Below are 26,557 nucleotides of genomic sequence, written 5' to 3'. Positions count from 1 at the left end.
CTTTTTTTAAATTGAGGTTTAGTTGATGTGCAATATATTATGTAAGTTCCAGGTGTATAACACAGTGATTCACAATTTTTAAAGGTTATATTCCATTTATAGTTTTCTAAAATATTGCCTATAATCCATGTTGTACATTATATCCTTGTGGCTTATTTGTTGGATACATAGTAGTTTGTACCTCCAATCCCCTACTCTTATTTTGTTCTTCCCCTCTTCCTTCTCCCTCCTGGTAACCACTGGTTTATTCTCTATATCCACGAGTCTCTCTTTTTTAAAATATTCACTAATTTGTTTTATTTTTAGTTCACATATAAGTGATACCATAAAGCATTTGTCTTTCTGACTTATTTCTCTTACCATAATACCCTCCCAAGTCCATATGTGTTGTTATAAATGGCAACATTTCATTCTTTCTTACAGCTGAGTAATATTCCATTACATCTATCTATCTATATGTATATATATACACACACACACATATATATACCACATCTTTATCCATTCATCTGTTGATGGACACAGGTTGCTTCCATACCTTGGCAACTGTAAATAATGCTGCTTTGAACACTGTGGTACATGTATATTTTTGAGTTAGTGTTTTTATTTTTCCTTAGGATTATATATCCTGTATACCTATATACCCAGGAGTGGACTTACTTCATCATATGGTAGTTCTAGTTTTAGCTTTCTGAAGCACCCCCATAGTGACTGTACCAATTAACATTCCTACCAACAATGTATGAGGGTTCCCTCTTCTCCACATCCTCGCCACCATTTGTTATATGTGTTCTTGTTGACAATAGCCATTCTGACAGGTATGAGGTGATATTTCACTGTAGTTTGAATTTGCATTTCTCTGATGATTAGCAGCATCTTTCCATGTGCCCGGTGGCTATCTATTTGTCTTCTTTGGGAAAATGTCTATAGAGGTCTTCTGTCCATTTTTTAAAATCAGGTTGTTTGTTTTTTGATGTTGAATTATATGAGCTGCATCATATCATTTGAAAATCTTTTCTTCCATGCAGTAGGTTGTCTTTTTGTCAATGATGTCCTTTGCTGTGAAAACACTTTTAAGTTTCATTAGGTCCTATTTATTTTTGCTTTTATTTCCCTTGCCTTAGAGACAGATGCAAAAGTCAACATTTTAAAATGTCAGTTGTTTCCCTAAAGTTTTTAATGAACTCTTTGAGTGACCACAGACACCCAAAGAGTTGCTTAAACTCTCTGGTCTTCAGTTTCCATTTCTAAGTGATGGGAGCACAGACCCACTTCACAGCACTCTTGTGAGGCTCCCAGGGGTCAGGTGTCTGTAGTCTGTGGCACCATGGTCTTCTCAGGCTAACTCTGCCCTGACTCACCTGAACTTGCCTGAAGCTCTCCTGCCCAATGGAAACCCCCAAACTGGATGTTGGTGAAAATATTCTCCAAGGTAAATCCCTATTGTTACCAGTGCCAGGAAATGAAATTTCCTTTAGCCCATGATTTTGTGTGGCTGTGGGTTTTTTTAAACTGTACTCTAAGGAGTTTTAATGATGAAGTTGGAGGGTAGTTTGTCCCATGTCTCAAACATAATCTGTTCTATGTATTAGTCATCACAGATCGATTCTCACCAAGGCCCAGTGTCCCCCAGTAGTGGACTCAGAGATGAGCAATCTCATATTCATAGCAGACCAAGCCTGTGTTTTGGAGCATGGGAAGTCTCCAGGTCCCCTGGCCCATTTCCTTAGAAGCACTCATCAGTGCAACCTGGAGTTTTCTATTGATGGTACAGATATCCTAGATGGACTTTACTGATAGGGTTAACAGAAAATATGTCTGGGTAGCTTTTAGAACTAGCCTCCTATTACAAAGATAGGATCTTGGAGATAAATGGGCTCTTTTTTACTTCCTGTTATAGATTTCTTTCATTCTTGGTATCATAAACATCTCCTTATCCTGTCCAACCAGATGGCAGTAAAGAAAGATGCAAATCTGTGATGTTCTCACAGAGCCCGTGCTTATTAATGTACTTAATACATGTTGTTCTTATTTAGTTGTGCAGTCATGTCCTGCTCTTTTGCAACCCAATGAACTGTAGCCCACCAGGCTCCTCTGTCCACGTGATTTCCCAGGCAACAATACTGGAATGGATTGCCATTCCCTTCTCCAGGGGATCTTCCCAACACAGGGACCGAACCCACTGTCTCCCGCTTGGCAGGCAGATTCTTTACCACTGAGCCCCTGGGAAGCCCTGACACATGTTACTTTGTAGTTTAATTCAATACATGATGTGTGCCTGGGTTAAAGGTAAAGTGTCATGCTCCCAGTACTATGTTGCTGTTGTATGTTTGTGAATGTGGGTATCTCCATACAGCATGACCAGCTTTGAAAGTAATGCCCCTTCATGACTTCAGGGGGAAATCAAGGTCAAAACCTACCTTCTTGAAAAGGCATTTAGATAAAGAGTCAGAACAGTGATTATAACAGCCATCCTTGAATTTGCACACATTTCTAATTTCCATGAATGAACAAGGACTCTATTGGATTGATTTCAGTTCACATATTGATTCCATTGGAACCAATCAGTTTCTCCTAAACATAATAATCTCGAATTTCAACTGGTAGTTCTGTTGTTGCACACAACAGAAAGTTTAAGAATTGTGTTTATTATTTTTTTACAGATGGGGAGAATGTTTCAAGGTTTTTAATCATTGTTCTCCTACCAATAGATGTCCCGTTATAGAACTGGTAGAATACCTCCCTGAATGCATGAAAGTAAGTTCTAAAAACAAAAATCCTTTGGGTATATGCTTGTCATGTAATAAAATGTGAAGATTTATTGTTGTAATTACAACCTAAACATAGTAATTTCCATCTTTAAAGTTAAGCGTCTAGTTTTATATAGGCTACAAGGGAATCTAGCCAACAAATTTGAGAAGGACCTACTTGGATTAAAAAATCCTGTTAGTGGTTACGTGCAATGTAGGAAAATATGTTAAACATATTTTTTTTATTCAAACAATCCAAGTCTAGAGCAGAGAGCACTAGTGGAGGTTGCCAGCTGAATAAAGCCTCTAGATGTGGGGGTTTGGGGGCATGCATGTGATTGTTTCAAATTTGCATCTATTAGTTGCAAACATGATTTCAGATTTTGTCACTCAGTAATTCCAGTTGTTTGGATCTGTCCTAATGAATAATCAGATGTACAGAAAGATTTATATGCAATGATGCTTCCTGCAGCATTATGAATAGTAAAAAGTTATAAATATTCACATATGGAAAACATAGAAATTATTCCAAAATGCTAATAGGAATTACAGTTGTGATTATGATTTGGTTTTTCTTTTCTTCTTCATGTTACTATATATTTTCTAGTTCATTTTCTATAATGACTTGGTATTATTTTCATATTATGAATTTTTTTTTTAACTAGGGGGAATTAAAAGTCTTTTAGTTTAGCCTCACATCACATATTTGTATAATAAACACAATCCTTCCCCCATGACCCTCCCCTTCCTCTGGTAGCCCAGCCTTCAGTTTGCCTACGCTGGTTATTACAAAGCTTTCAAACTGTAATAGCCAGGCCTGTGTCTGGTTCTTCCTTGCACAGCACAATTGACTGGACTTGTCTTTCTTTTTCATGATGTCTGTTATGACTCCTAGTACTGCTGCTGGGTCAAGATCAACAGAGACTGCCTCAACATTTTTAAGTTGCCTTGGTGCTTGAGACCAGCCAGGACAGGCATGCCCTCCCAGTGGGGCTTGAGTTCCTGTGTCTCCCCTTCAGGGTGCTGTCTAACCCTCTACTGTTGTGTCCTGCAGGTGGGGTCGACCAGATGTCCCAGGAACTCTAAGGGACCCATTAATGGGGTTACCTGGGGCTTTGTGTCCACATCTGGTTTCAGGAGGGCAGACTGACTGGGCAGAATTTCTTTCTCAGGATCATGATTTGGGGCCACCAGAAAGGTCCAAGCACACAGATTTGGGGTTACTCAAATTGTTTATGTAGTAGACAGGAACCCCCACAAAATATCTGTCCCTACACTTCCCAGGGGAGGATCTAACGCTTAACTCTTAAGTGATTTCTCCCTTAACTGAGCATCTCGAGGGCGTCCAACTGTTTGTCATTATAATATCCGTGGCCTAACATCCTGTCCACACCACTTTGGATGTGAACTTTGTCAGTGTTGCTCAGTAAGCCAGGTACAGAAGCAAACATAATATTCCAGGATCAGGTACAGGATCAGATACAGAAGAAGCAACCTAGACTATGGGAAGAACTCAGGACTCAGCTGGAAGGTCTCGGTTAGAGACAATTAAGTTATCACTAGAAAATGCTAAGCAAAGGAATCCTCAATCATCCACATATTTTCTAGGAACCCAGAAAGACATCAAGTTTTAGGCAAAGCAAATGGAATATTTCTTACCTAAAATTTAGTAAATGCAATTTCATTCTCAGGTGCGTATTTTTCTATATCACTTGGTGTTGCTGAGGCATGCAGTGGTACGTGTTAATTCTTCATGTTTTAGACTTTTTTCCTGAATGACTTAGATCATAGTGTACAAGACGTTGAGGTACAAGAAGCAAAGGAAGGGGAAGGTAATATCGTGGGTATTATTTTAGAAATGGGACCAAATTCCGTCTTGGATCTAGTCTCCTGCCCAATAGCTTTGCCAGTCTTTTTCTCTCAAAGGTACTTTTAGATTTTTGCGTGATGCCCTCCACAGAAGACAAGTCCTCCCAAGACTACCATGTAAGTTTATTTTATCATAATAACTTGAAATGCATTTTAACTCTTTAAGGAATAGTAAAAATAATGTTACTAGAACTCCAGAATCTCAAAAGATGGTAATTGTCTTCATTTCTCATATTATTATATTATCTACTTATGAGATAATTTTTCCCTTGGATCTTCAGTTTTCTCTCATGATTTAATTGTTTCTAACAGTTTTATTTAGCCTTATTATTTATATCTTTATATTTTCTTGTGTAATATTGCCTGAAGAATGAAATTCTAAAAGAGCTAAGTGGTCTTTCTAGAAGGCATTTTTCCCCACAACTAGAGAGTTATTAGAAAGGAATCAAATACCCTGTTGGCACATTTATTTTTTGAAATTAATACAGAATAGCTTATTTATTTTTCTTCAGGTTAAATGGCTCAACTTTATTTGAATCACTTAATTTTCAGCAGAATGATAGGGTTGCATATTTAATGTGTTAAGAAGGACTTTGGGGGCCTATGCTAGACTGCAATTTTTAAAAATTGTTATCTTCTACAGATCGAGTATAATTTCACATATCTTCAGTGTCCATTAGAATTCACCAAAAAAGGAACACCTGTACCGGACATCGTATATGAGCCTCTTTTAACTCTCAATGTAAGTCCACTATTTTCCTTATTCAGGTAGTTTCTACATGAATTCTGTGATGTTTTGGTATGATAGTTCCAGGAAGGAGTCTGGAGAGAATTCCAGATTTATGGTTTGATCTCTGTGTATGCCATGCAGCCTAACTCTTTATTTGTTAGTAAAGAAAGCAATCATACAAAATGATTTGTAATTTGGTGCCCTTAAAGTTCCACACTGTTGATCACCTTAGTCCTAATGGTCATGCTAGACCTGCCCAACCCAGAATCCAATAAACCATAAACAACACAGGCTGACCATCAGCATCTGCTCCTACCTCCATCCACTTCAATGCAGACATACGTATATGAGTTTCCAACAGTATAAAAACCCCAGGAAAATGCAGGGGGTGACAGTTTACAGTCATTGATTCCAAATTCAGCTAACCACTGGCCTCCAGGGTAAACGCAAACCTCTCAGCAGCTCTTATATCCTTCTGGAAGAGGGAACCCAATCTGAAAGCAGGCACTAATCACACAGTTTGGACCCAAATTTCCCAAGAGACTGGATCCAAACCAGTTCTTATTCCAAAGAGTGCTTTTACATTTCTTGTAAGTGAGGTCATGAAAGCCATGCAGACAATCTGCTTCAGGATAAACCAGGAGTTTCAAACTCAAATAACTGCAGAGGAAAACAGGTATCAGATGAGTGGGTTTCTGGTCTAAAAGGACAGCAGCTACTAGTTTCAACAGATTTTAGCCACGTGGAGCAGCAGACTTGTGGTGTAAATATTGGCAACACAAAAGCTTGTGTGCATGTGAAAGAAAACATTTGAAGGCTGGATGGCAAATGGTGGTGTAGGATCCAGATTTGTTCTCCCTAATATAGTAACTGAGCCACATGTGACTGCTTAAGTGAAAATTAATGAAAATTAAAATCAAGTTAAAAATTCATTACTTCATTTGCAGTAGCCATGTTTCAAGCCCTCAGAAGCCTATGTGGTTTGTAGTTCTTTTGCTCAACAGCATAGATATAGAAATTTTCATCACTGCAGAAAGTTCCATTGGACAGCACTGTTCTAGATCAATTAAGAACTTTCATTTACCTTAAATGAGTTCATTTCCCTACGTGGAAGGCTTTGATACAGACCATGGTACCAGCCATCACCTAATGTGAAATCTAAAAGGCTGGCTGATGGGAATTCCTGGCTGTCCAGTGGTTAAGACTCCCCCTTCCAAGGCAGGGAGGTGCCGGTTCACCGGTCCAATCCCTGGTCGGGGAGCTAAGATCCCACATGCCTCATGGCCAAAAAAAGCAAAACATAAAAAATAAACAATATTGTAACAAATTCAATTAAGATTTCAAAAATTGTCCACATCAGAAAAAACAATCTTTAAAAGGCTTACTGAGGACTTGGAGTGTGAAGGAAGAAGAGACATGTGGATTTTATGCCTGTAAGACTGGTGATGACAACTGACTTTCACATCTGTTCTATGCAAATAATTTTAGCATCTGTATAAAATGATTCTCTCTAGCTTGTGTTTTTTTTTAAAGAAATATATTCTTGATATAATTTTTGATTTTTCAAAGTTTCTAAAATAAGCAAGTGTTGTTTTGATAAAATCAAAATAAAGTTATAAAGCCAGCAAACAAAAAGCTGAGTTTATACTCAAGAGTTTAATGTGATTGTATTTTTATTGATCTTTCCTTATTTCTCAGGCAATGGTGCAACATAACCGCATAGAGCTTCTCAACCACCCTGTGTGTAAAGAATACTTACTTATGAAATGGTGGGTATTAAGTAGTGTTTCTTTTGAATGTTGCTCTCATTAAATTTATTTAAAATCTTACAAAACAAAAAATAAACTGACCCAGTAATATTTGATTATAAAAAAATCTTCTAAATAATTTTAATGGTATCTGAATACTTTATTACTTTTAATGTTTTATACTTTAAAAAGAAATATGTCAAAGGCAAATTTTGGTATTAAAATGTTGATATTAATTTATCTTTGGCATTAAATGAAATATTTGGGGGGATCATTATATAAAACACAAAGGAGCATTCCTGGGCTCTGCAGTTTGGCAGACAATGAAGTAACAAGAGTATTCCTGGGAAGAGCATTCAACTTGGAGTCAGAGCTAAAGTTCCTTCCATTAATTGGTGAGAGGTTTAAAGTAAGTCATAATTTCCTAGGAAGTCATGATTCCTTTTCTGGAAATGAAAAAGGTGAATTCCAAAATCTTTCAAGTTCAATGAACTTATCAAATACATTTCCAAAAGAGACTATAACTCCTGTTTCTGCAGGTATCTTAACTGAATATTTGTGGTTGAAACTACTCAGTTGTGGTTTGCTTATGTTTTGTAGGTTGGCTTATGGGTTTAGAGCCCATGTTTTGAACCTAGGATCTTACTGTCTTGGTCTGTTTCCCATGACCTTTCTTGTTGTCAGTATCAGACCAGGTATGGCTTTCAACTCAACTGGAATCATCAATGAAACTAGTGACCATTCAGAAATTTTAGACACCAAGGTATCTTCAATTGGTTTTTATATTCCAACTTTTTAAAACAAGAGATTTTCAGAACTGTGGGCATTTTTTCTTTAGAAAACACTTTAACCTCATAATAAATCTGAACTATCAAGACTTTGTTTAATACAAAGAGCTTATAGAATTCATGTATGTAGCAACTTCTAAAACCCTTTGTAGAATGAGAGGGAATATAAATAAATAGATCAATAAATGAGCTTATCAACTAACAAAAGGAATTGACATGTATGAGAGCCAGTGTACCTCACATGTATAAGGTGACATGTACCTGGCTTAGATGGGTGCTGAAGTATAAAAATTTAAAATAGGATATACAAGGAAGAGGGCTTCCCTGGTAGCTCAGCTGATAAAGAATCTGCCTGTAATGCAGGAGACCCTGGTTAGATTTCTGGGTCAGGACAATCCCCTGGAGAAGGGATAGGCTACCCACCTCAGTATTCAAGGACTTCCCTGGAGGATCAGATGGTAAAGAATCTGCCTTCAATGCGGGAGACCTGGGTTTGATCCCTGGGTTGGGAAGATCCCCTGGAGGAAGGCATGGCAACCCACTCCAGTATTCTGGCTTGGAGAATCCCCATGGACAGAGGAGCCTGGCAGGGTACAGTCCATGGGGTCGCAAAGAGTCGGACATGACTGAACAACTAAGCATATACAAGGAAGCAGATTTCTAGCTGCCAAGGATACTGGGGAGGGGGAAATGATGTTTAGCAGGGACAGTATTTCCATTTGGAGATAATGAAACAGGCATGGAACTAGGTAATAGCTGTATAACATTGCGAATGTACTTCATGCCACAGAATTGTATGTTTTAAAAGGTAACTCTATATGTAAAATGTAACATTTTTGAAATGTAAATTTTATGTTATATGTATTTTACCACAGTTAAAGAATATTATATAGATCCTTTAGAATTCAATTGGCAACCTCTATTAATAAAGACATTATGAAATGACTGTGTTGTCTTTATATTGGCATCACAGGAGTTTTCTGTTTAAAGCAAAAATGGACAGTACCTAGAAATAAAAGCAGATAAAAACAAATGTTTAATAGTGAAAATGATGAAGAAAAGTGTTGTTTTCTTTGATATCCTTTATAACTGTTTATCTTTTTTGTTTCAGAATTCCTTTGCTATAAATTTCTGTATGATTTTAGTTTTGCTATCAAGTATATTAGGTTACTGCAAAGAAGTGGCCCAAATTTTCCAACAGGTACATGATATGTTTTATATCTTTACAGTAGCAAATATTTTAATATGCAAAATATAGATTAATTGCTAAACAATTATTGAAACAATTTATGTCAGAATAAAATCACATAGCTGGATGAATGTATAAATCAGAAATACCAAGTATAAACTCTTAAAAATGTAGAAATTACATGATTTCAGATAAGGCTCCTGCATTGGATGGTGCCTATTTGATTTATCTGAAGCAAGTGGTTCCAGTTTTATTAGTATGTATGTGTCTACCCAGCTTCGATGAACTTTTGGAAGACTTTTCTGTTTTCTCTGAGATATATTTCATATTTTGCTAACACACAGATTTTTTCAATTTGATAATTTTAAGTGTCACTGTTTACAGAGATAATTTAGGTGTAACTGTTTATTTGGCTTAAGACTCCATTTCAAATGGATCTTTGAATTCCTTTCCTAATAGGAATGCTTTACTTTATTAGATAAAATTTCAAGTTACAATGAAATTGGGGAACGTTTCTATTGCATAATTTTTACAGGTGTCTCAGTGGTAAAGAATCCGCCTGCCAATCCAGGAGACTCAGGTTTGATCCCTGGGTAGGGAAGATCCCCTGGAGAAGGAAATGGCAACCCACTCCAGTATCCTTACCTGAGAAATCCCATGGACAGAGGAGCCTGACCTGCTACAGTCTGTGGAGTCACAAAGAGTCAGACATGACTTAGCAACTAGACAACAATGACAACAATGTCTTTTTAAATAGGTGAACACACATTCAGATCAGACCCAAGGTTTATATAAATTACGTGTAGGTCTTTGATGCAGTTGATAAATGGCATCAATCATTTATCTCTCAGGGTAGAGGCTTTAAGTCTCTCATTATTCATTTTTTGGTATAATTTTGTGTTTTTTATAAGTCATATAGCTTTTATACAATGCCTCATTTTCTGAAAGAATTTACTATATTACATGATATAAGCACAAGGATATTTGCATTAAAGAATGTTAGTAGTAATAACAGTGCTTTGCATTTGTCTGATATTATACATCACAAGTACACACACACACACACACATTTCCACTAAATTGTCACAACTCTGAGAGTTAAGACTGTGTTGTTCCACTGTTCCTTAAATGATTTAGGGCATATTATTTAATATCTCTTATCATTATTTTTATTTTTTAAAGATGAGAATTACAAATGATAGTTTATATTGAACTGTAAAGTTGTATGATTTTTTTATTAGTTTTGGTCTCCACAGTTCCTTATTGATATGTAAATTATCTACCCTATAGGAAATCTGATGCTCAAAACATGAAATATTTAAGAATAGATGACACCAAATCATTATGGTAATTAAGTCTTAGCACCCCAAACCTCCTTAGAAGCAGCTTTAGTTCATTTTCCTGAGAAATCCATGTGCATGTCCTTATATAGACAGAAAGGAATTACTAAAACAACTTGCACCCCACAGGAGTTTCCTTAAGATGCAGTGAACTTTATGAGTAAAGCCTCAAAACTTATAGAATTGCTTAGGCTCCCAAAATGCCAGGTCAGCAGGAGAGGCTGGGGCACCTCTAATACTGATCTGTACCCAAGACTCTGAGTTAAGTCCAGGATGGCAAGAGCTGGTGGCCCCTTGGTCATAAACTTCTCACCAGCTGTAATGCTGGAAAAATGTTGTTACTGGTTACATATATATAACCATCCATAAGTTGCCAGGTCTCAGGCTCTACGTGTGGTAATTCTTTATTCTTTGCAACCCCAGAAAAGGAATTACTTTTTGGATAAGGACAACGCAGCCGAATGGATCATCTACACAACCAGCATCATATTTGTGTCACCCTTGTTCATCAGGATACCAGCATATGTGCAGTGGCAGTGTGGAGCAGTTGCTATTTTCCTCTATTGGATGAACTTCTTACTGTATCTTCAGAGGTAAAACCAGCTTGAATGACTTCTACATCCTTTGTTGTTGTAGTTGTGTAGTCACTAAATCACGTCCGACTCTTTGCAACCCCATGACCTGTAGCCCGCCAGGCTCCTCTGTCCACAGGAATTCCCAGGCAAGAATACTGAGTGGGTTGTCATTTCCTTCCCCAGGGCATCTTCCCGACTCAGGGATAAAACCCATGTCTCTTGCGTCTCCTGCATTAGCAGGCGAATTCTTTACCACTTCACCACCTGGGAAGCCCGTAAGCAATTGGTAGCATTGATACTGGGAAGCTGTGAATAATTTTCAGTGGCCAAGTGGTAAAACAATTCAAGATAAACGTTAGGAAGAAGTGAAAACAAAAGAAACAGAGCAGTTTGACAGTTTGAAAATAAAAGGCTTGACTCTTCACAAGTTCTCGTGTCCCTGTGTGAAAGTAGATGGCCTCAATGATCTCATCTATGAACCTTAGTACCTGGTGCCTCATTAACTATTGACACTGAATGAAATTCAGTTTCAGCACAAAAGTGAATAAATGTAATTTTCAAAACGTCCCTAGATTTGAAAAGTGTGGAATTTTTATCGTGATGTTGGAGGTGATCATGAAAACTCTGTTGAAATCGACAATTGTGTTTGTCTTCCTTCTCGTGGCTTTTGGACTCTGCTTTTATGTGCTCCTGAATATCCAGGTGAGGTATTTGCATGAGTCGTTGATTTTGTTGCTGTGAATACTGGGAATACATATTTATACTTAAATCTTAATGGTGTACAAAATTCATAATAACCTCACAATATTTGAATATTTTTTATCTGATATAATAGCATTCACATGGTTTTTATCACAGGGAAAAGTAAATGACTTTTTCCATTGTCAGGAAGTTTATGTGTAGTGCATGATGATTTGTTACATGTGCAGAAAAGATCTTTCTGATGACTTTTGTTGTTGCTGTTGTTGTTTAGTCACATCCGACTCTTTCGTGACAATATCAACTGTAGCCCACCAGGCTCTTCTGTCTATGGGATTTCCCAGGCAAGATTACTGGGGTGGGCTGCCATTTCCTCCTCCAGGGGATCTTCCCAACCCAGGGAATGAAGCTGTGTCTCCTGCTTGGCAGGCAGATTCTTTACCACTGAGCCACCAAGGAAGCCCTTTTGATGACTTTACCACCAGTTTGTTAGTATTAATAGTTCTTATTACTGTATTTCAGTAGCATATTCTTATGACTATTTTTTTAAAAAGTATTTTAAATGTGATTTCTATCATTTTACTCTCTAGGGAACATTTTTTTTCATTATATACAATTTGAATTTCATTTTCCCCTTACTATCTTTTCCCAGGATGCTTTCAGCTCTCCATTCCTTTCTATAATCCAGACCTTCAGCATGATGCTAGGAGACATCAATTATCACGATGCCTTCCTAGAGCCATATTTGAAGAATGAACTGGAGTATCCACTTCTCTCCTTTGTACACCTTATCATATTCACCATGTTCGTCCCAATTGTCCTCATGAATTTACTTGTAAGTAATTTATCCTATTGTTTGCTGTCAGTAGATCACTTGGGACATTTAAGAATGATAATGCTTCGTAGCCTCTTTTGTCTCCTTTCACGAAGGGAGAAGAGGAACTGCTATAAAATTCATTCATTCAACATTCATTAGTACCTGGGGCGAGCCAGGCAGTGTGAGGTTAGGAGATGCTAAGATGCATCTATTTGGCAAATATTTACCAAGAATCTACCAAAATGCCAGACACTGATCCTGGCCCAACAGCGGTGAACAAAACAGACCAATACCCAGCCCTGACATGACTATAAACTTGTCATGAAGATGAGTAGTAAACAAATAAATATGTAGCCTGACATCACCCCTAAATGCCATGAAGAAGTACAAAGAATCGACAGAGTAATAAGGTAATGATGAATGGTGAGTGCTGCTTTGCAGTTGGGCTGAGGGTCAGAGGTTAGGCAGAGACCTTCATGGAGTGGAAGATTAAGACCTCATCTCTGCCCTAGAATTTCTCATTGACCCTCTAGAGATTCAAGCGGGGAAGAGTTGCTCATGCAGAGGGCGTCGGCAGCATTCAGCTGCCACGTCTGAGCCAGTCAGAGCCTGGATGACCTCAGCAGACACAGGTGTTCTCTTCCACAGAGAGTGTGCTCCAGCCACAGGCATCTTGGTTGATGCAAACAGAAATACATCCCAATTCAGGGTCCATGGGGAGCCTTCACTGGCAAAATTGTTACTGAATGTGTGACTGTCCATAGAAATAAATATTTATAGATAAATTAAATGGACAAGCACACATTCAGTACATTTTGTCTGAATCTGACTATACAGCAGAGACTGTGCTAGGCTGTGTTGATGGAAAAAAATAAATAATAATACAGACTACTCAATGTTTTGATTCATGCTGTTGTTGAGTCACTAGGTCATGTCTGACTCTTGCAGTCCCATGGACTGTTCTAAGCACTGGGCATACAGTGGTATCCTGGGCAGACAGAGTCCTTCTCTCATGGAGTTCACTTGACTCTGAGCTCCTTGAGAGCACGGACTGGTTTTTTCTCTCTGGCTACCACCTGTAGAAGGCTGATTTGGCATAGACAGGTACGAAGTTCCTAACAAGTGATGAGAGAGTGAGTGAATGTAGCTGATTTAATTCAGGTTTAGTAGAACTGAGCTGACAGCTTACCTCACTTAATTCTACCTAGCCTTGGATTTCTAGAGGGAGATTTTATCAGAGCCTCACCTACCTTTAAAGTGTACCTTTTTGTCCCCAAATATATGGAAGATATAAATTCCTTCCATTCCCTCAGTTTAATGTTTTAGCTTTTCCATGATGTCAGGTCACTCTTGTTTCCCTCAAGTGCTCAACTCCTGGAGTTTGCAACCATTTTGCATGGCTACACCAATCCCAGGCTTCCCTTGTGGCTCAGCTGGTAAAGAACCCGCCTGCAATGTGGGAGACCTGGGTTTCTATCCCTGGGTTGGGAAGATCCCCCGGAGAAGGGAAAGGCTACCCACTCCAGTATTCTGGCCTGGAGAATTCCATGGACTATATGTAGTCCATGGGGTCTCAAAGAGTCAGACACGGCTGAGCGACTTTCACTTCACCCCTGTCTTGTCCAAAAGTAAAATATTTTCATTTTAAGTTACGATGAAGTGCAGGTTAATCTGTGTGCCCTCACTTTTCATGAGAACACGTATGACTACTGGACCCACTGATGTGACCACCACTGTTGCAAAGGTCTACAGGCTTTTGCAGGCTTCTGTACAGCATGTAAGCACAGTGTCTTAAGGCCCTGCTAGTAAATTTCAAGCCCACTCTGACTGTAGTCAAAGGGACAACACACAGACTTTTAGATGAGTCATTAAACCAATAGTGATTCGCTGCCCTGTTGTCCTTCAGATTGGTTTGGCAGTTGGTGACATTGCTGAGGTCCAGAAACATGCACTGTTGAAGAGAATTGCCATGCAGGTAAGTGTTCTATTCCATCATGACTTACTGAACTCACTAATGACTTCCCAATTATTCATGGATAAACAGTGCTGATTTCTGAGAACACCGTTATTTAATACAGGCATTGTCTGAGCCCTGAGAGGCACCCCACCCTGCCGGTTCTTTGTGTCAGTGGAGCATTCCTGCTCTGGTCTGAGAGTCAGTAATCATGAAAAAGATTTCCCCCAACAACCTCAGCAGAGAAACTGGGTAATTGCCTGAGCCTCTTTCTATGTTGGCATTTGGCCAGCCAGGTAGTTAGAGGTTGGACCAAGAACGTCAGTGATTCTTGTCAATAAATCCCAAACGTACTTTAGGTGGAACTTCACACCAGCTTGGAGAAGAAGCTGCCGCTCTGGTTCCTACACAAAGTTGATCAGAAATCCATCATCGTGTATCCCAACAGACCCAGATACAGCAGAGGGATATTAGTAAGTACATGTGACAAATACTGTCATCAATCACATGATATTGACATTCATTCTTTGTGTTATCCCTAAGGGTGCCTGTTTATGGGCAAAGTTCCCGTCTTCCAAGTGGCTCATCCATAGCCTCCGTGTTAAATACGTACCACATCCCCCCAGTGAGAGCAGAGGGTGGGTGGACCAGTGTAGGTATACTTCATTTCTTCTTCCTAGTCACATGTGACTCACATATGTGTGCAGATATGTGTGTACATATATAGAATACATGTGTATATATACACAGCTACTTACACACACAGGGAGAGTGTGCTATTGCTATTGCTAAGTCACTTCAGTCGTGTCCGACTCTGTGTGACCCCATAGACGGCAGCCCACCAGGCTCCCCTGTCCCTGGGATTCTCCAGGCAAGAACACTGGAGTGGGTTGCCATTTCCTTCTCCAGTGCATGAAAGTGATAAGTGAAAGGGAAGTCACTCAGTCGTGTCCGACCCTCAGTGACCCCATGGACTGCAGCCTTCCAGGCTCCTCCATCCATGGGATTTTCCAGGCAAGAGTACTGGAGTGGGGTGCCATTGCCTTCTCCACAGGGAGAGTGTACATTACAGAAAATATACAAAGTATCAAAGACTGGACAAGGCTATTGCATTATAATGGAAAAGGAACTTATACTAACAGTCAGAAGTACTGGATTCTAATTCTTTCTGAGTTCTTCATAGGTTGAGTTTCCATTATGTAGTTATAAATGATAAGGTCAATCTCAGCATGGGCTTAGGCTTTATTCTGCACTACATTATTTTTGTTTGATTTCTCTCATAAATGTGGTTGCCATCACCACTGAAACACAGAAAGCTCAGCAGCTAATTCTCTGGCCTGGAGCTCATTGAGTTCCAGGCTCCTGTAGCCAACGGTCTATATGACATGTTCTCTGGTGTATCTCCAAGGTACCTCAAATACTGCTGTTCAGAACAAACTCATGCAAAGCACACGTACAATCTCTACTCCTCTTGTTTCACCTCCTCCCAACATCCCCTACAGGCAGAGGGTGAAACCATCCCATCTTTTCCCAGACCTTCATGTTTCACTGGATGTCAGCACCATTCATTTGCCTGTGAGAGATGTCGTCCATCTCCTTTCCCTTTCTCACCTTCACAACCCAATTGATCCCACATTTGGTCCACCTGACTTCCCATGTGGCCTGTGCAAGTGGCCATCTTCTCTTGCCTGGATGGCTACAATTACCTCATTCCTGGTCCTTTCACACCTGCCCTTGACCCTTTGCGGTGCACTGATGGTTTAAAAGACATTAAAAAGCTAACACAATATTATAAAGCAATTATCCTCCAATTAAAAATACATAAATTTAAAAAATATGTATAAAAAGCAAAAAATCCTATGATAAACCATTATGGAAAAGAATAGTTTAAAAATGTGTATGTAAGTATAATCAAATCACTTTGCTGTACAGCAGGAATTAACAACATTGTAAATCAACTACATTTCAAGAAAAATAAATAAGAAAAAAGACACTAAATTAAAAAAAAACCCTGTATTTCAGAAATTTCCCCATGTGACATTAAGTTGTGTTGGATAATGGTGCAGAGCAGTTTGAGAGAAATAACAACCAATCATGTGTGGAATTCCGCTATTTGTGTTGGATGTTTTTAATGAGAAAATATAATATGGTTCAGTCACACCTTTTCCTAAACAATCCCCTATTCCAGTTTATTCCACCTTCTATATTAACTATACATCTTATACATCCCTCAGTTACATGTGTGACTTCATTTTATGGCTGTGTATATTTGTCTACTTCTATCAAGAGGCTGTGAGCTCCTTGAGGGCCATGATTGTGTCTCTGAATATTTGTGCTGGCATGCCCAGCTTGTAGCTGACTGATGGCACCTGTTCAGGAACTAGTTCTTGAATGGAGTTCTACCTGAATAACTGTTAATCTCTTATCCCATAGCGTGGTGTATTTCATTATATCTTTTGCCCCCATGAAACAAGACAAGAAATACCAAATGTTGATACATCTTTAGAAACAGAAATAATGAAACAAAAGTACCGGTATGTATTTTTCCTTTTATCTATATTAAAAAAATTTAACACTCTTAATGATGAATAGTAAAAGTCTATATTGTCTAATTGTGTTTATCTATATTGTCATGCTTTAATTGATGATGTGGCTAGTATACTGAGAATTTTGAGACTGTTTCTTTTTAGACCCAACAACTGACTTGCTGCTACTGACAGGTCATTTTGCCCAACAGTATCCTAAACTGCATTCTTCATCAGCTGTCTGAATTCTTACATCAAAACTCTCTAAGCTTTGAGGATCCCTGGAGAAACTATGCAATGTTCAGTGGTGAAGCCTGAGGGCTTCAGGGCTAATTTACCTGCTTTCAAAGACCTATTCAACTGTTTTCTAACTACACGATCCTAGGCAAGGTGTTTAACCTTCCTGTGCAACTAACTGTGTTTTAATCTTTAAAATGGGGATGAAAATTAAACTTCGGAGAACCACTTAAACTTTTAAAATATGTATTCATTAAGAGGATCATGACTACTGAAAGTGAAGTGATAGTCACTCAGTCGAGTCCAACTCTTTTCTACCTTATGGACTGTAGCCTCCCAGGCTCCTCTTCCCATGGGATTTCTGTCCATATTTTTTCCAGGCAAGAATACTGGAGTGGAGTGCATTTTCCTTCTCCAGGGGATCTTCCCAACCCAGGGACTGAACCCAGGTCTCCTGCAGTGCAGGCAGATTCTTAACCATCTGAGCCACCAGGGAAGCCCTTGGTACAGTTAATCTGATCTAGAACCCAGTACGAAGGTTTTCTGTACTCAAGGACTGGAAGGATAATTGAAAATTAACCCATGAAATGTATTTCCTTTCAGGCTGAAGGATCTCAGTTCTCTTCTGGAAAAACAGCATGAGCTTATTAAACTCATCATTCAGAAGATGGAAATCATCTCTGAGACAGAGGATGAAGATTACCACAGTTCTTTTCAAGACAGGTTTAAGAAACAGCAGTTAGAACAAAGGAATAGCAAATGGAATTGTGTATTGAGGGCGGTAAAGGCAAAAACACACAGCCCTTAAGTATTAGTTGTCCAACTGCGCAATGGATTCCTGATGGTCAGATGGGGGGTTATGTGACTTACTGGGTCTACATTCCAATTTGACAAGAGTGAAGAAAAAGCAGAACTATGATTCTGATTTCACTATATGTGAAATCATGGTTCCTGTATTCTATATAAAAGGTAGACTCTCTGTTTCTCTTCATATTTTCTGCCAGTCACTATGTACAGGGATTATCCTTGCTAATAAGTTCAGGTTGGACTTTACCTCGAATTATCTGAGTGGGTAGAAAGCTCATTTACTAGAACACACATTGTAATGATAAGGAGTAATATGTGTAATAACTATTAAGCTAGAATACAAATGTCAATACTGGATCCCTGCTTAATAATTTACAGTAGGGAAATGCATTCGACAATGAAGTATTGAATTAGATCCTACCACTTGGTATTAAAACGCTGTGTTGAAAAACTCTGTGCATGGAACCCTGTGTGCTGTGTTCCCACCAGAATAAATTCCCCACCTTCAGGCTGTTCCTAACACACCTGATGTCACGTTGAGATGAGGCCCCAATTAATAGACCTTCTGTTATACATGAATTTTACTATATGTAGCGTCTGTTATTTCTGTATATTTTGTTTGCTGCTGATGACAATAAATGTAAAATCCATATAGTCACCCCAGGGATTATTGTGTAAGCCTTCTATTATTAATACATTTATTTTTGAGATTTGCAAAAACACCTCCATCATCTATGTCCTTTTTCTTCTGATGTCCAGTACAAAGTGTGATCAACGCCTCATCATTGATCTTTCAAAGTCCTTCTCTTGTTTCATTTTCCTCTTCGCCTCAAGTCTCATGGTACTCCCTGCCCAGGAAACACCCTCTTTAATGAACGTCTTTGACCGGGTATGCATTTTTGTGTTGTGTTGAACAGTGTTAAGTTTGGGGTGTGTTTTTACTTACATAGGTGATTTGCTATGCCCTCTTTCTTACTTCTTATTCTTACTTACTTCTTGTTCTCTTGCTTACTTCTTTCCATTGGATATTATGTCTGCAGGACATAACTGAGTTGCCCCCTGTCCAGTGAGTAAGAACTCCGACAGCTGCTCACTGTCATGGTGTACACCCCGCAGAGGACTCATCTCTGCTCCAGAGGTGGACACAGTGGTGTCCTCCCCCTTCCTCCATCACACACATTCCCAGACACTGTCATACAAACAGGTCAAGTGCTGAGTGACAATATATATTATGAAAAAACAGACATAGAGAATAGACTTGTGAACACAGCAGGGGAAGGAGAGGTTGAGACAAAATGAGAGAGTAGAATTGAAACACATACATTACTATATGTAAAACAGATAGCTAATGGGAAGAGCACCAAAGAACTGATTCTTTCAAACTGGTGCTGGAGAAGACTCTTGAGAGTCCCTTAGACAGCAAGGAGATCAAACTAGTCAATCCTAAAGGAAATCAACCGTGAATATTCATTGGAAGGACTGATGCTAAAGCTCCAATACTTTGTCCACCTGATGCAATGTGCCAACTCATTGGAAAAGACCCTGATGATGGGGAAGATTGAGGGCAGGAAGATAAGGGGGCAACAGAGAGTGTGATTGTTGGATGGCATCACTGACTCAATGGACATGAGTTTGAGCAAACTCAGGGAGATAGTGAAGGACAGGGAAGCCTGGTGTGCTGCAGTCCATGGGGTCATAAAGAGTTGAACATGACTGAACAACAACAACAATGGGGAGAAGCTGTATAATACAGGGAGCTCAAGCTGGTGCTCTGTGACAACCTAGAGGGGTGGGATGGGGTGGGGGTGAGAGGGAGGTTCAAGAGGGAGGGGACATATGTATACTTATGACTGATTCACATTGTTGTACGCCAGAAACCAACATAACATTGTAAAGCAGTTATTCTCCAATTAAAAAAAAAAACAAAACACTTCATGGTTTCCCATCTCCATACCTCTTACTATCGCTCTTCCACCCAGAATGTCCTCTGCCTCCTCTCTCCAGCTTTTTTCCACTTCAGTTTAAATGGCTCCTCCACCTAGAAGTCTTTCCTAATGCCCCAAGATGGTGCTCCCTGCTTCCTTTGAACTGGAGACTTGATTTCTCCTTTGCCACTTCTGTCTGTTGCACTGTCCACTAAGGGGTAGACTCTTGAGGTCAGTGATTGACTATCATGAATAGTCTCAAGCAATCTAAAGAATTCCATCCTGTTTCTTTTTTCTTTTTATCCTGTGTAGTTTCTGGCACAGGGCCTTGAGTAATGGATAATAACAGATGCTCAATGAAAAATCAGGGAAAATAATAAACAGTATAAGCCTGAGAGATACTGTAAGAAAACTGGTCCAGCCTGCCTCTGAAAAGCAGTTTAGTGCCCCTATTCTGTTGACTCTTGTCCTAGAGAAGTTGAATGATTTTCCTCTAACTGGTGGAAGAAACACTGAAACACCACTTTTCTGCCTTTTTTTCACTGTGTCAATCTGCATTAATCTTGTATTAATACTTCCCCGGTAGCTCAGCTGGTAAAGAATCCACCTGCAATGCAGGAGACCCCAGTTCGATTCCTGGGTCAGGGAGATCCCCTGAAGAAGGGATAGGCTACCCACTTCAGTATTCTTGGGCTTCCCTGGTGGCTCAGATGGTAAAGAATCCACCTGCAATGTGGGAGACGTGGGTTTGATCCCCGGGTTGGGAAGATCCCCTGGAGGAGGGCCTGGCAACCCACTCCAGTTTTCTGGCCTGGAGAATCTCCATGGACAGAGGAGCCTGGTGGGCTACAATCCATGGGGTCGCAAGGAATTAGACATGACTGAGCGACTAGGCACACATATTGAGGAAGAAAGCTCTAGGAAGAGAAAATTACAACTTCAGTTGTTGTTCAGCTGTTTTTAAAAATTGGTAGAGAAGGGAAGGAGGAGAGGGGTGATTATGGCTCCTGAAAAGGAAGGACAGTATGTCAGTACCAGCAAAACCTGAAGGGACGGTCTCACCAGCACTTTCTACACAAGCTGCAAGAATCTAATTGTGAAGCAATACTGAAGCTCAGGAATCTGTGAGAATAACAACCAACTCTGCTACAGCCCCTCAGACAGTTGTTCTCGAACTCGAATTCTTCATCAGGACCTTCTGTGGACGTGGCCCAGGGACAAAGCAGGATCCTCAGTTTAATCCCCATTAAGGACTTTGAAAAAAAAAGGAACATACGGGAGACAAATCAAGTAGCTACAAATTGACTCAGTAAAGGCCAACACTGTCCAGCTCAGTCAAGAGTCACATTCTGTACAGACACAAAGCTTTGATTCTGAAGAGGCTAAAGTTGTCTGACGAAACCATAGTAGAGACAAGCCCGAAGTGGGGTTGAAAAGTGCAGACATCTTTGCTTTCAGAACACCTCAGGCAGACACAAGAGCTTTTGTGCTGTGTGCTCAGTCGCTTCAGTCCTGTCCAACTCTTCTGCGACCTTATGGACCACAGCCCACCAGGCTCCTCTGTCCATGGGATTCTTCAGGCAAGAATACTTCAGTGGGTTGCCGTGCTCTCCTCCAGGGGATCTTCACAACCCAGGGATCAAACCCACATCTCTTATGTTCACAACCAGATAAACTAGCAAGTCCCAAATTTACTGTGATGTGGGGTGGTGTCCTCAGCCACTGAGATACAGATTAGGTCCTCGGAAGGAAGGAAACCAGCAAGCCCAATGGCAGTCTTCAGCTAGGGACTCAAAGTCTCTTCCACCCCAGCAGAGACAGTTGGTCATCAGACAGCCTGATGGCCTGGAGGGTTTTGCCTCAAATGCTGAGTATGTCACAGAAACCAGGGAGGTCCCCAGAACTACAATACTGAACTGCCTGTAAAAACGCCTGCAATTCCCACCATGCAATGTCACTTTGAAAACCTTACCAAATATAAATCTGCAAAATATATGTAATCTTCCAAATTTAACTAAGATGAGAAATGCATTAATCCAAATTGTCCCTCTACTCAGAGGAGTGGAACCCCAGTTCTGCAGCAGGTACAGTGCTGCCTAGAGTCTAATGGTCAATGTTGTCCTTCCTTCTTAGTCTTGAGGAATGAAGGGGCCCTTTTTCATTCAAATCACTGTAGTCTTACCACTCAGCACACAAGCCCTGTCTGCACATTTTACCTTCCTACCATTGCTGTGCTGCCTTGAAATGGATTTGACCCAAGCTGATAAGGGACACTGCCAAAAAATGGGAGAAAATCAGGGATTTTGGAAGTTTCCATAAACTGATGAAGGACAATCCACAGAACTTTGAAACATGGACTATGTTAATTTCATAATATGAAGTGTAGAAGTGTACCACCTATGTGACCAGTCTAATTTTTCAAAATGCTACATTTTAAAAGTAGTTTCCATTTAAGGAGTTTTTAAGGCAGTATTTTTTTTTTTTAACTCTGAAGAAAAGCCAGTGAGAGAAAAAGCTAAATTCTGTGAAAATATTTTTGACGTATGTTTGATACTAACATTTTAAATCTAGGGTTTCCCGGGTGGTGCAGTGGTAAAGAATCTGCCTACCAAAGCAGTAAATGAAAGAGACAAGGGTTCGGTCTCTGGGTTGGGAAGATCCCCTGGAGAAGGAAATGGCAACTCACTTCAGTAGTCTTGCCTGGAAAATTCCATGGACAGAGGAGCCTGGCAGGCTACAGTCCATGGGGTCACAAAGTGTCGGACACGACTGAGGCACACGAGAGAGACAGAGAGAGAGAGGTTTACGATAAGAAACATCAAAATGTGGCAAGTTCCTTGCTATAAATATAATACCCAGGGCTTCATTGCTGTTCTTTGCACATGGAGATTCAGCAAGAGAAGTTATCTGTGAAAAGCTGAAGTTTTTCCCCAAGACTGGTACACAACTATCGAAATCCACTTTGAAATAGAATAAAACAGGGCCAAAAAAGTGTGAAGTTGTTTGAGAGATTATTTTTTAGCTTTTAAGGTTGTTTATAATTTGAAAAGCAAGTAACTAAAGCAAACAATGCGGGGAAGGCCTCTGTGGTTGGGCGCAGCTCTACCGCTTGGGTAAAATGTTTCCTAAGATTCAGTTCCTTACCTGCTGGGACAGGATGAATGAGGAAACTCAATATGGGTGTTTTTATTAAATCATCCATTTAAAAGTGGTATTAGCAAAAATAAGGACAATTTTAAATGTTTTTGGTTATTGTTAATATTTTCTTTTTAAAAAAATATTTAAGGAAACTATTATCATAGAAAAATATTACATACACAGAGTAAGACTTCCCTGGTGGCTCAGGCAGTAAAGAATCCACCTGTAATGCAGGAAATGTGGGTTTGATCCCTAGGTTGAAAAGATCCCCTGGAGTAGAGCATGGTAACCCACTCCAGTATTCTTGCTTGGAGTATCCCAGGGACAGAGGAGCCTGGTGGGCTACAGTGCATAGGGTCTCAAAGAATCAGACACAACTGAATTGTGACAGCATGCACACATACAGAGAGTATCAGAAGAAGTAATTGGCTGCAGAATTTAAGCTCACATGGATATATATACATGTCTTCATATTTTGAAAAATGACATTCTATGACCTATTCACAAGTGAATATATTGAGTTACTACTGAAGATAATTTCTGAAATGTAAAATCAGATTTAAATAGTACATTTCAAATGATACAGATCAAATGGGTAGATAGCAAACTATGACCACAGTGGGGCTCTCATGCTCATATACAGAATTCTATGTGTGTAACTTGAAACTTTTTATTGAGATGTGAATCAGATGCTTTTGAATTAAACAAAGAAAGTATCACTGATAAAAAAAAATAACTACTTAGTCATTTAGCAGCTATCATACCCTTCAAAGAAAATGATTTAAAGCAACACAAACAAAAATACACTTCCAGCTTAACCTGACCATGTAAATATTCTAGAGTCAGCCCCAGACAGGGGCTTCAACCCTGCACAGCTAATGACACTTGTGACCCACAGAAATCCCAGCTGGAATTAGCCTGTCTGCACTGCACTTTAAAAACAAGTCAGAAAAAGGCAAACTTTCTGTTCTTCTGGTGCCGTGTGTATATATTTTGGCTATTTCAGGATATAAGGTAATGGAAAAAAAGCACCTTTTGTTTCATTTTTCACCATAATGAGGAGTACATTTGACGTGTATGACAATTTCACTAGATAAGACAGGAACAATAAAACACAGGGTCGAAACACAAAGAAAAGAATGCTTTCTGAGGTCCTATTGGCACACGTAGTTGTTTTATGATGTTTTAAAACTCATTTTTAACTGATCATGCCTAAGTGTGTTCCACACTTTGGAAAAAAGGACATTTATGAATTCGCACTTATCAACAAATGTTTCAAGAGATCAAGAACAGCATAACATGTACATTACATGTATGTATACAACACAGGACATAGATGTTTATGGGAAAATGACGAACCTCTTTGTAAATTTCCATTGTACAGATTTCAAAGACCGAGCCAGTGCAATATAACTATAGATTATATCAATATCTTCTGTATTGATCACTGTCAGCTCTGGTAACTATAAAAAAGGTCAAATCATTTGCATTTCACAGCTAATCACTCATTATTTTAGCAAAGAGTTGATTCTACTCAAAGTTAAAGATAGTGCGTCATTTGTGACTAAAGTGTCACATTTGAAACTAAAGAAATATAGGTTAGCTCATTTTTCAAAAATTTTTGAGTAACTACAAACATAATTTAAACAGAATAAATATATATCAATGCACTAAAATAGAGAAGAAAATAAGCAAAAACAAACAATATAACCAAAGCATTAAAAAAAAAAAAAGGAAAACATTGAGGCCCACAAAAATCCAAAGTCATAAACAACAGAAAAATAATAAAACTTATCAATTCTGACAACAAATACAAACATTAGTAAAAGCAAAAATACTCTCCATTGGGTTAAGAAATTTAATTAACTAGAGAATAATCTAAACCAGCATTATAGAAAGATGAGCAAAGGTAAATGTGAAAAGGTAAGCAACAGCAGTGACAAAATGAACTTAACACAAAGAATTCAATGGGAAAATTTAAAATTAGAAAAATATATTGCTTTACACTGATAAAAGTTTTGATCTATTAGGAAGTCATGAGTTACTAACCTTTTTGTTTCAAGTAAGTTATCAAAATGTGTCAAGCTATACCTGGTAGTCATGAATCATTGATAGAAATACTGCGGGAGAATCTTATCACACCTCCATTAGCTTAATCCTAGCTCTACGTTTATGAATTGTGTGACCCACAAAGGTTATTAAAACATAGTTGCCGAGGAACCACCAGAGAAGAGTCTGCTAGGCTGTGGCAGAGAGTAGCAGCTGCTGGGGTAACGCAGGTGCCAAAATTGGGTTCCCAGACTAGAAGAGGACTTGGTCAGAAAGGTGGGTCTTTGGAGACAGGAGGGTTTAGGAAGCCTTTAGACTCTTGATTATATTTTTAGTATTACTTCCTCATCTGACCCAAGGTTAACCTCTTTTGATCCCAGCCCACTTTTTCCCCCTTCCAATTTCTGACATTAAAATCCCATTTTCCCTAATAAATCAGAGTTTTAAAAGTTTAAAATAGTAAAGCGTTTATAACCCTTGGAATTTGAGTTTGTGAGTAGAGAGAGAAAATAGTAACTAAATCTGAACCATTACTGGGTCTGGCTTTCTTCCTCTTTTACCTGATTTTTATTGACAAAAATGAAGCTGTTTTAATCCATGTGCCAACTGAGAAGATACTGATTCCTCCCTGTGTCCCTTCCCCAATTAATCTACTATCTAAACTTTAGTTGAATGAGACCTGCCCTATTCATGCTACTAAAATTTAGTCTTGCCCTCTGCTCCCTCCAGATCTTGCTCTTCCTATGGGTTTGTCTCATGTTCCCTGGAGCATGCGTGCTTAGTCATTTCAGTCATGTCCGACTCCTTCCAAACCTATGCACTGTAGCCCGTCAGGCTCCTCAGTCCACGGGATTTTCCAGGCAAAAATACTGGAATGGATTGCCATGCCTTTCTCCAACTCAGGGATCGAACCCACATCTCCTACATTGTAGGTGGATTATTTATCAATTGAGTCACCAGGGAACCCCCCCATATCCCCTCATCTGCCCACCCCAAACAGGATACTTGTTTCAACAGTTGGTTCTCATGGTGAATAGCATATGTTCCAGGGGTGTCATCTACTCTTTCACTGAGATGCTAGACAACTCTTGATTCTGGAATGTTCTACTGCCTTGCTGTTAAAAGCATGGCCTGTTGGACCAGCAGCATGGGCATCCTCCGGGAGCTTGTTAAAAATGCAGTCTCAGGCCCCAACCTAGACCCACTGAGTCAGAATCTGCATTTTAACAAGGTCCCTGGTGATTCAGCGGCTTCTCTGATAGCTCAGTTGGTAAAGAAGCTGGCTGCAATGCAGGAGACCCCGGTTTGATTCCTGGGTCAGGAAGATCTGCTGGAGAAGGGATATGCTACCCACTCCAGTATTCTTGGCCTTCTCTGTGGCTGAGCTGGTAAAGAATCTGCCAGCAATGCGGGAGAC

The 26,557-nt window shown here is 39.4% G+C and overlaps 1 protein-coding gene across 1 annotated transcript in view; it reads left to right on the top strand.

Moving 5' to 3' along the window:
* The window catches only part of TRPA1 (transient receptor potential cation channel subfamily A member 1), a 56,193-nt gene extending 36,844 nt beyond the window's left edge, over nucleotides 1–19,349 (top strand). The window contains exons 15-27 of the mRNA XM_027561170.1: nucleotides 2,664–2,757; nucleotides 4,677–4,736; nucleotides 5,263–5,361; nucleotides 7,048–7,118; nucleotides 7,698–7,860; nucleotides 8,997–9,086; nucleotides 10,838–11,007; nucleotides 11,562–11,691; nucleotides 12,341–12,523; nucleotides 14,412–14,480; nucleotides 14,819–14,932; nucleotides 16,893–16,993; nucleotides 17,825–19,349. Coding sequence (XP_027416971.1) covers nucleotides 2,664–2,757; nucleotides 4,677–4,736; nucleotides 5,263–5,361; nucleotides 7,048–7,118; nucleotides 7,698–7,860; nucleotides 8,997–9,086; nucleotides 10,838–11,007; nucleotides 11,562–11,691; nucleotides 12,341–12,523; nucleotides 14,412–14,480; nucleotides 14,819–14,932; nucleotides 16,893–16,993; nucleotides 17,825–18,029 — 1,549 coding nt within the window. The 3' untranslated portion in view covers nucleotides 18,030–19,349. The remainder of the gene's footprint in view (nucleotides 1–2,663; nucleotides 2,758–4,676; nucleotides 4,737–5,262; nucleotides 5,362–7,047; nucleotides 7,119–7,697; nucleotides 7,861–8,996; nucleotides 9,087–10,837; nucleotides 11,008–11,561; nucleotides 11,692–12,340; nucleotides 12,524–14,411; nucleotides 14,481–14,818; nucleotides 14,933–16,892; nucleotides 16,994–17,824) is intronic.
* Nucleotides 19,350–26,557: the final 7,208 nt, after the last annotated feature.

Source organism: Bos indicus x Bos taurus, chromosome 14 (genome assembly GCF_003369695.1).
Source record: "Bos indicus x Bos taurus breed Angus x Brahman F1 hybrid chromosome 14, Bos_hybrid_MaternalHap_v2.0, whole genome shotgun sequence".
In the NCBI taxonomy this organism is placed as follows: Eukaryota; Metazoa; Chordata; class Mammalia; order Artiodactyla; family Bovidae; genus Bos; species Bos indicus x Bos taurus.
This window is presented reverse-complemented; position numbering and strand designations above follow the sequence as displayed.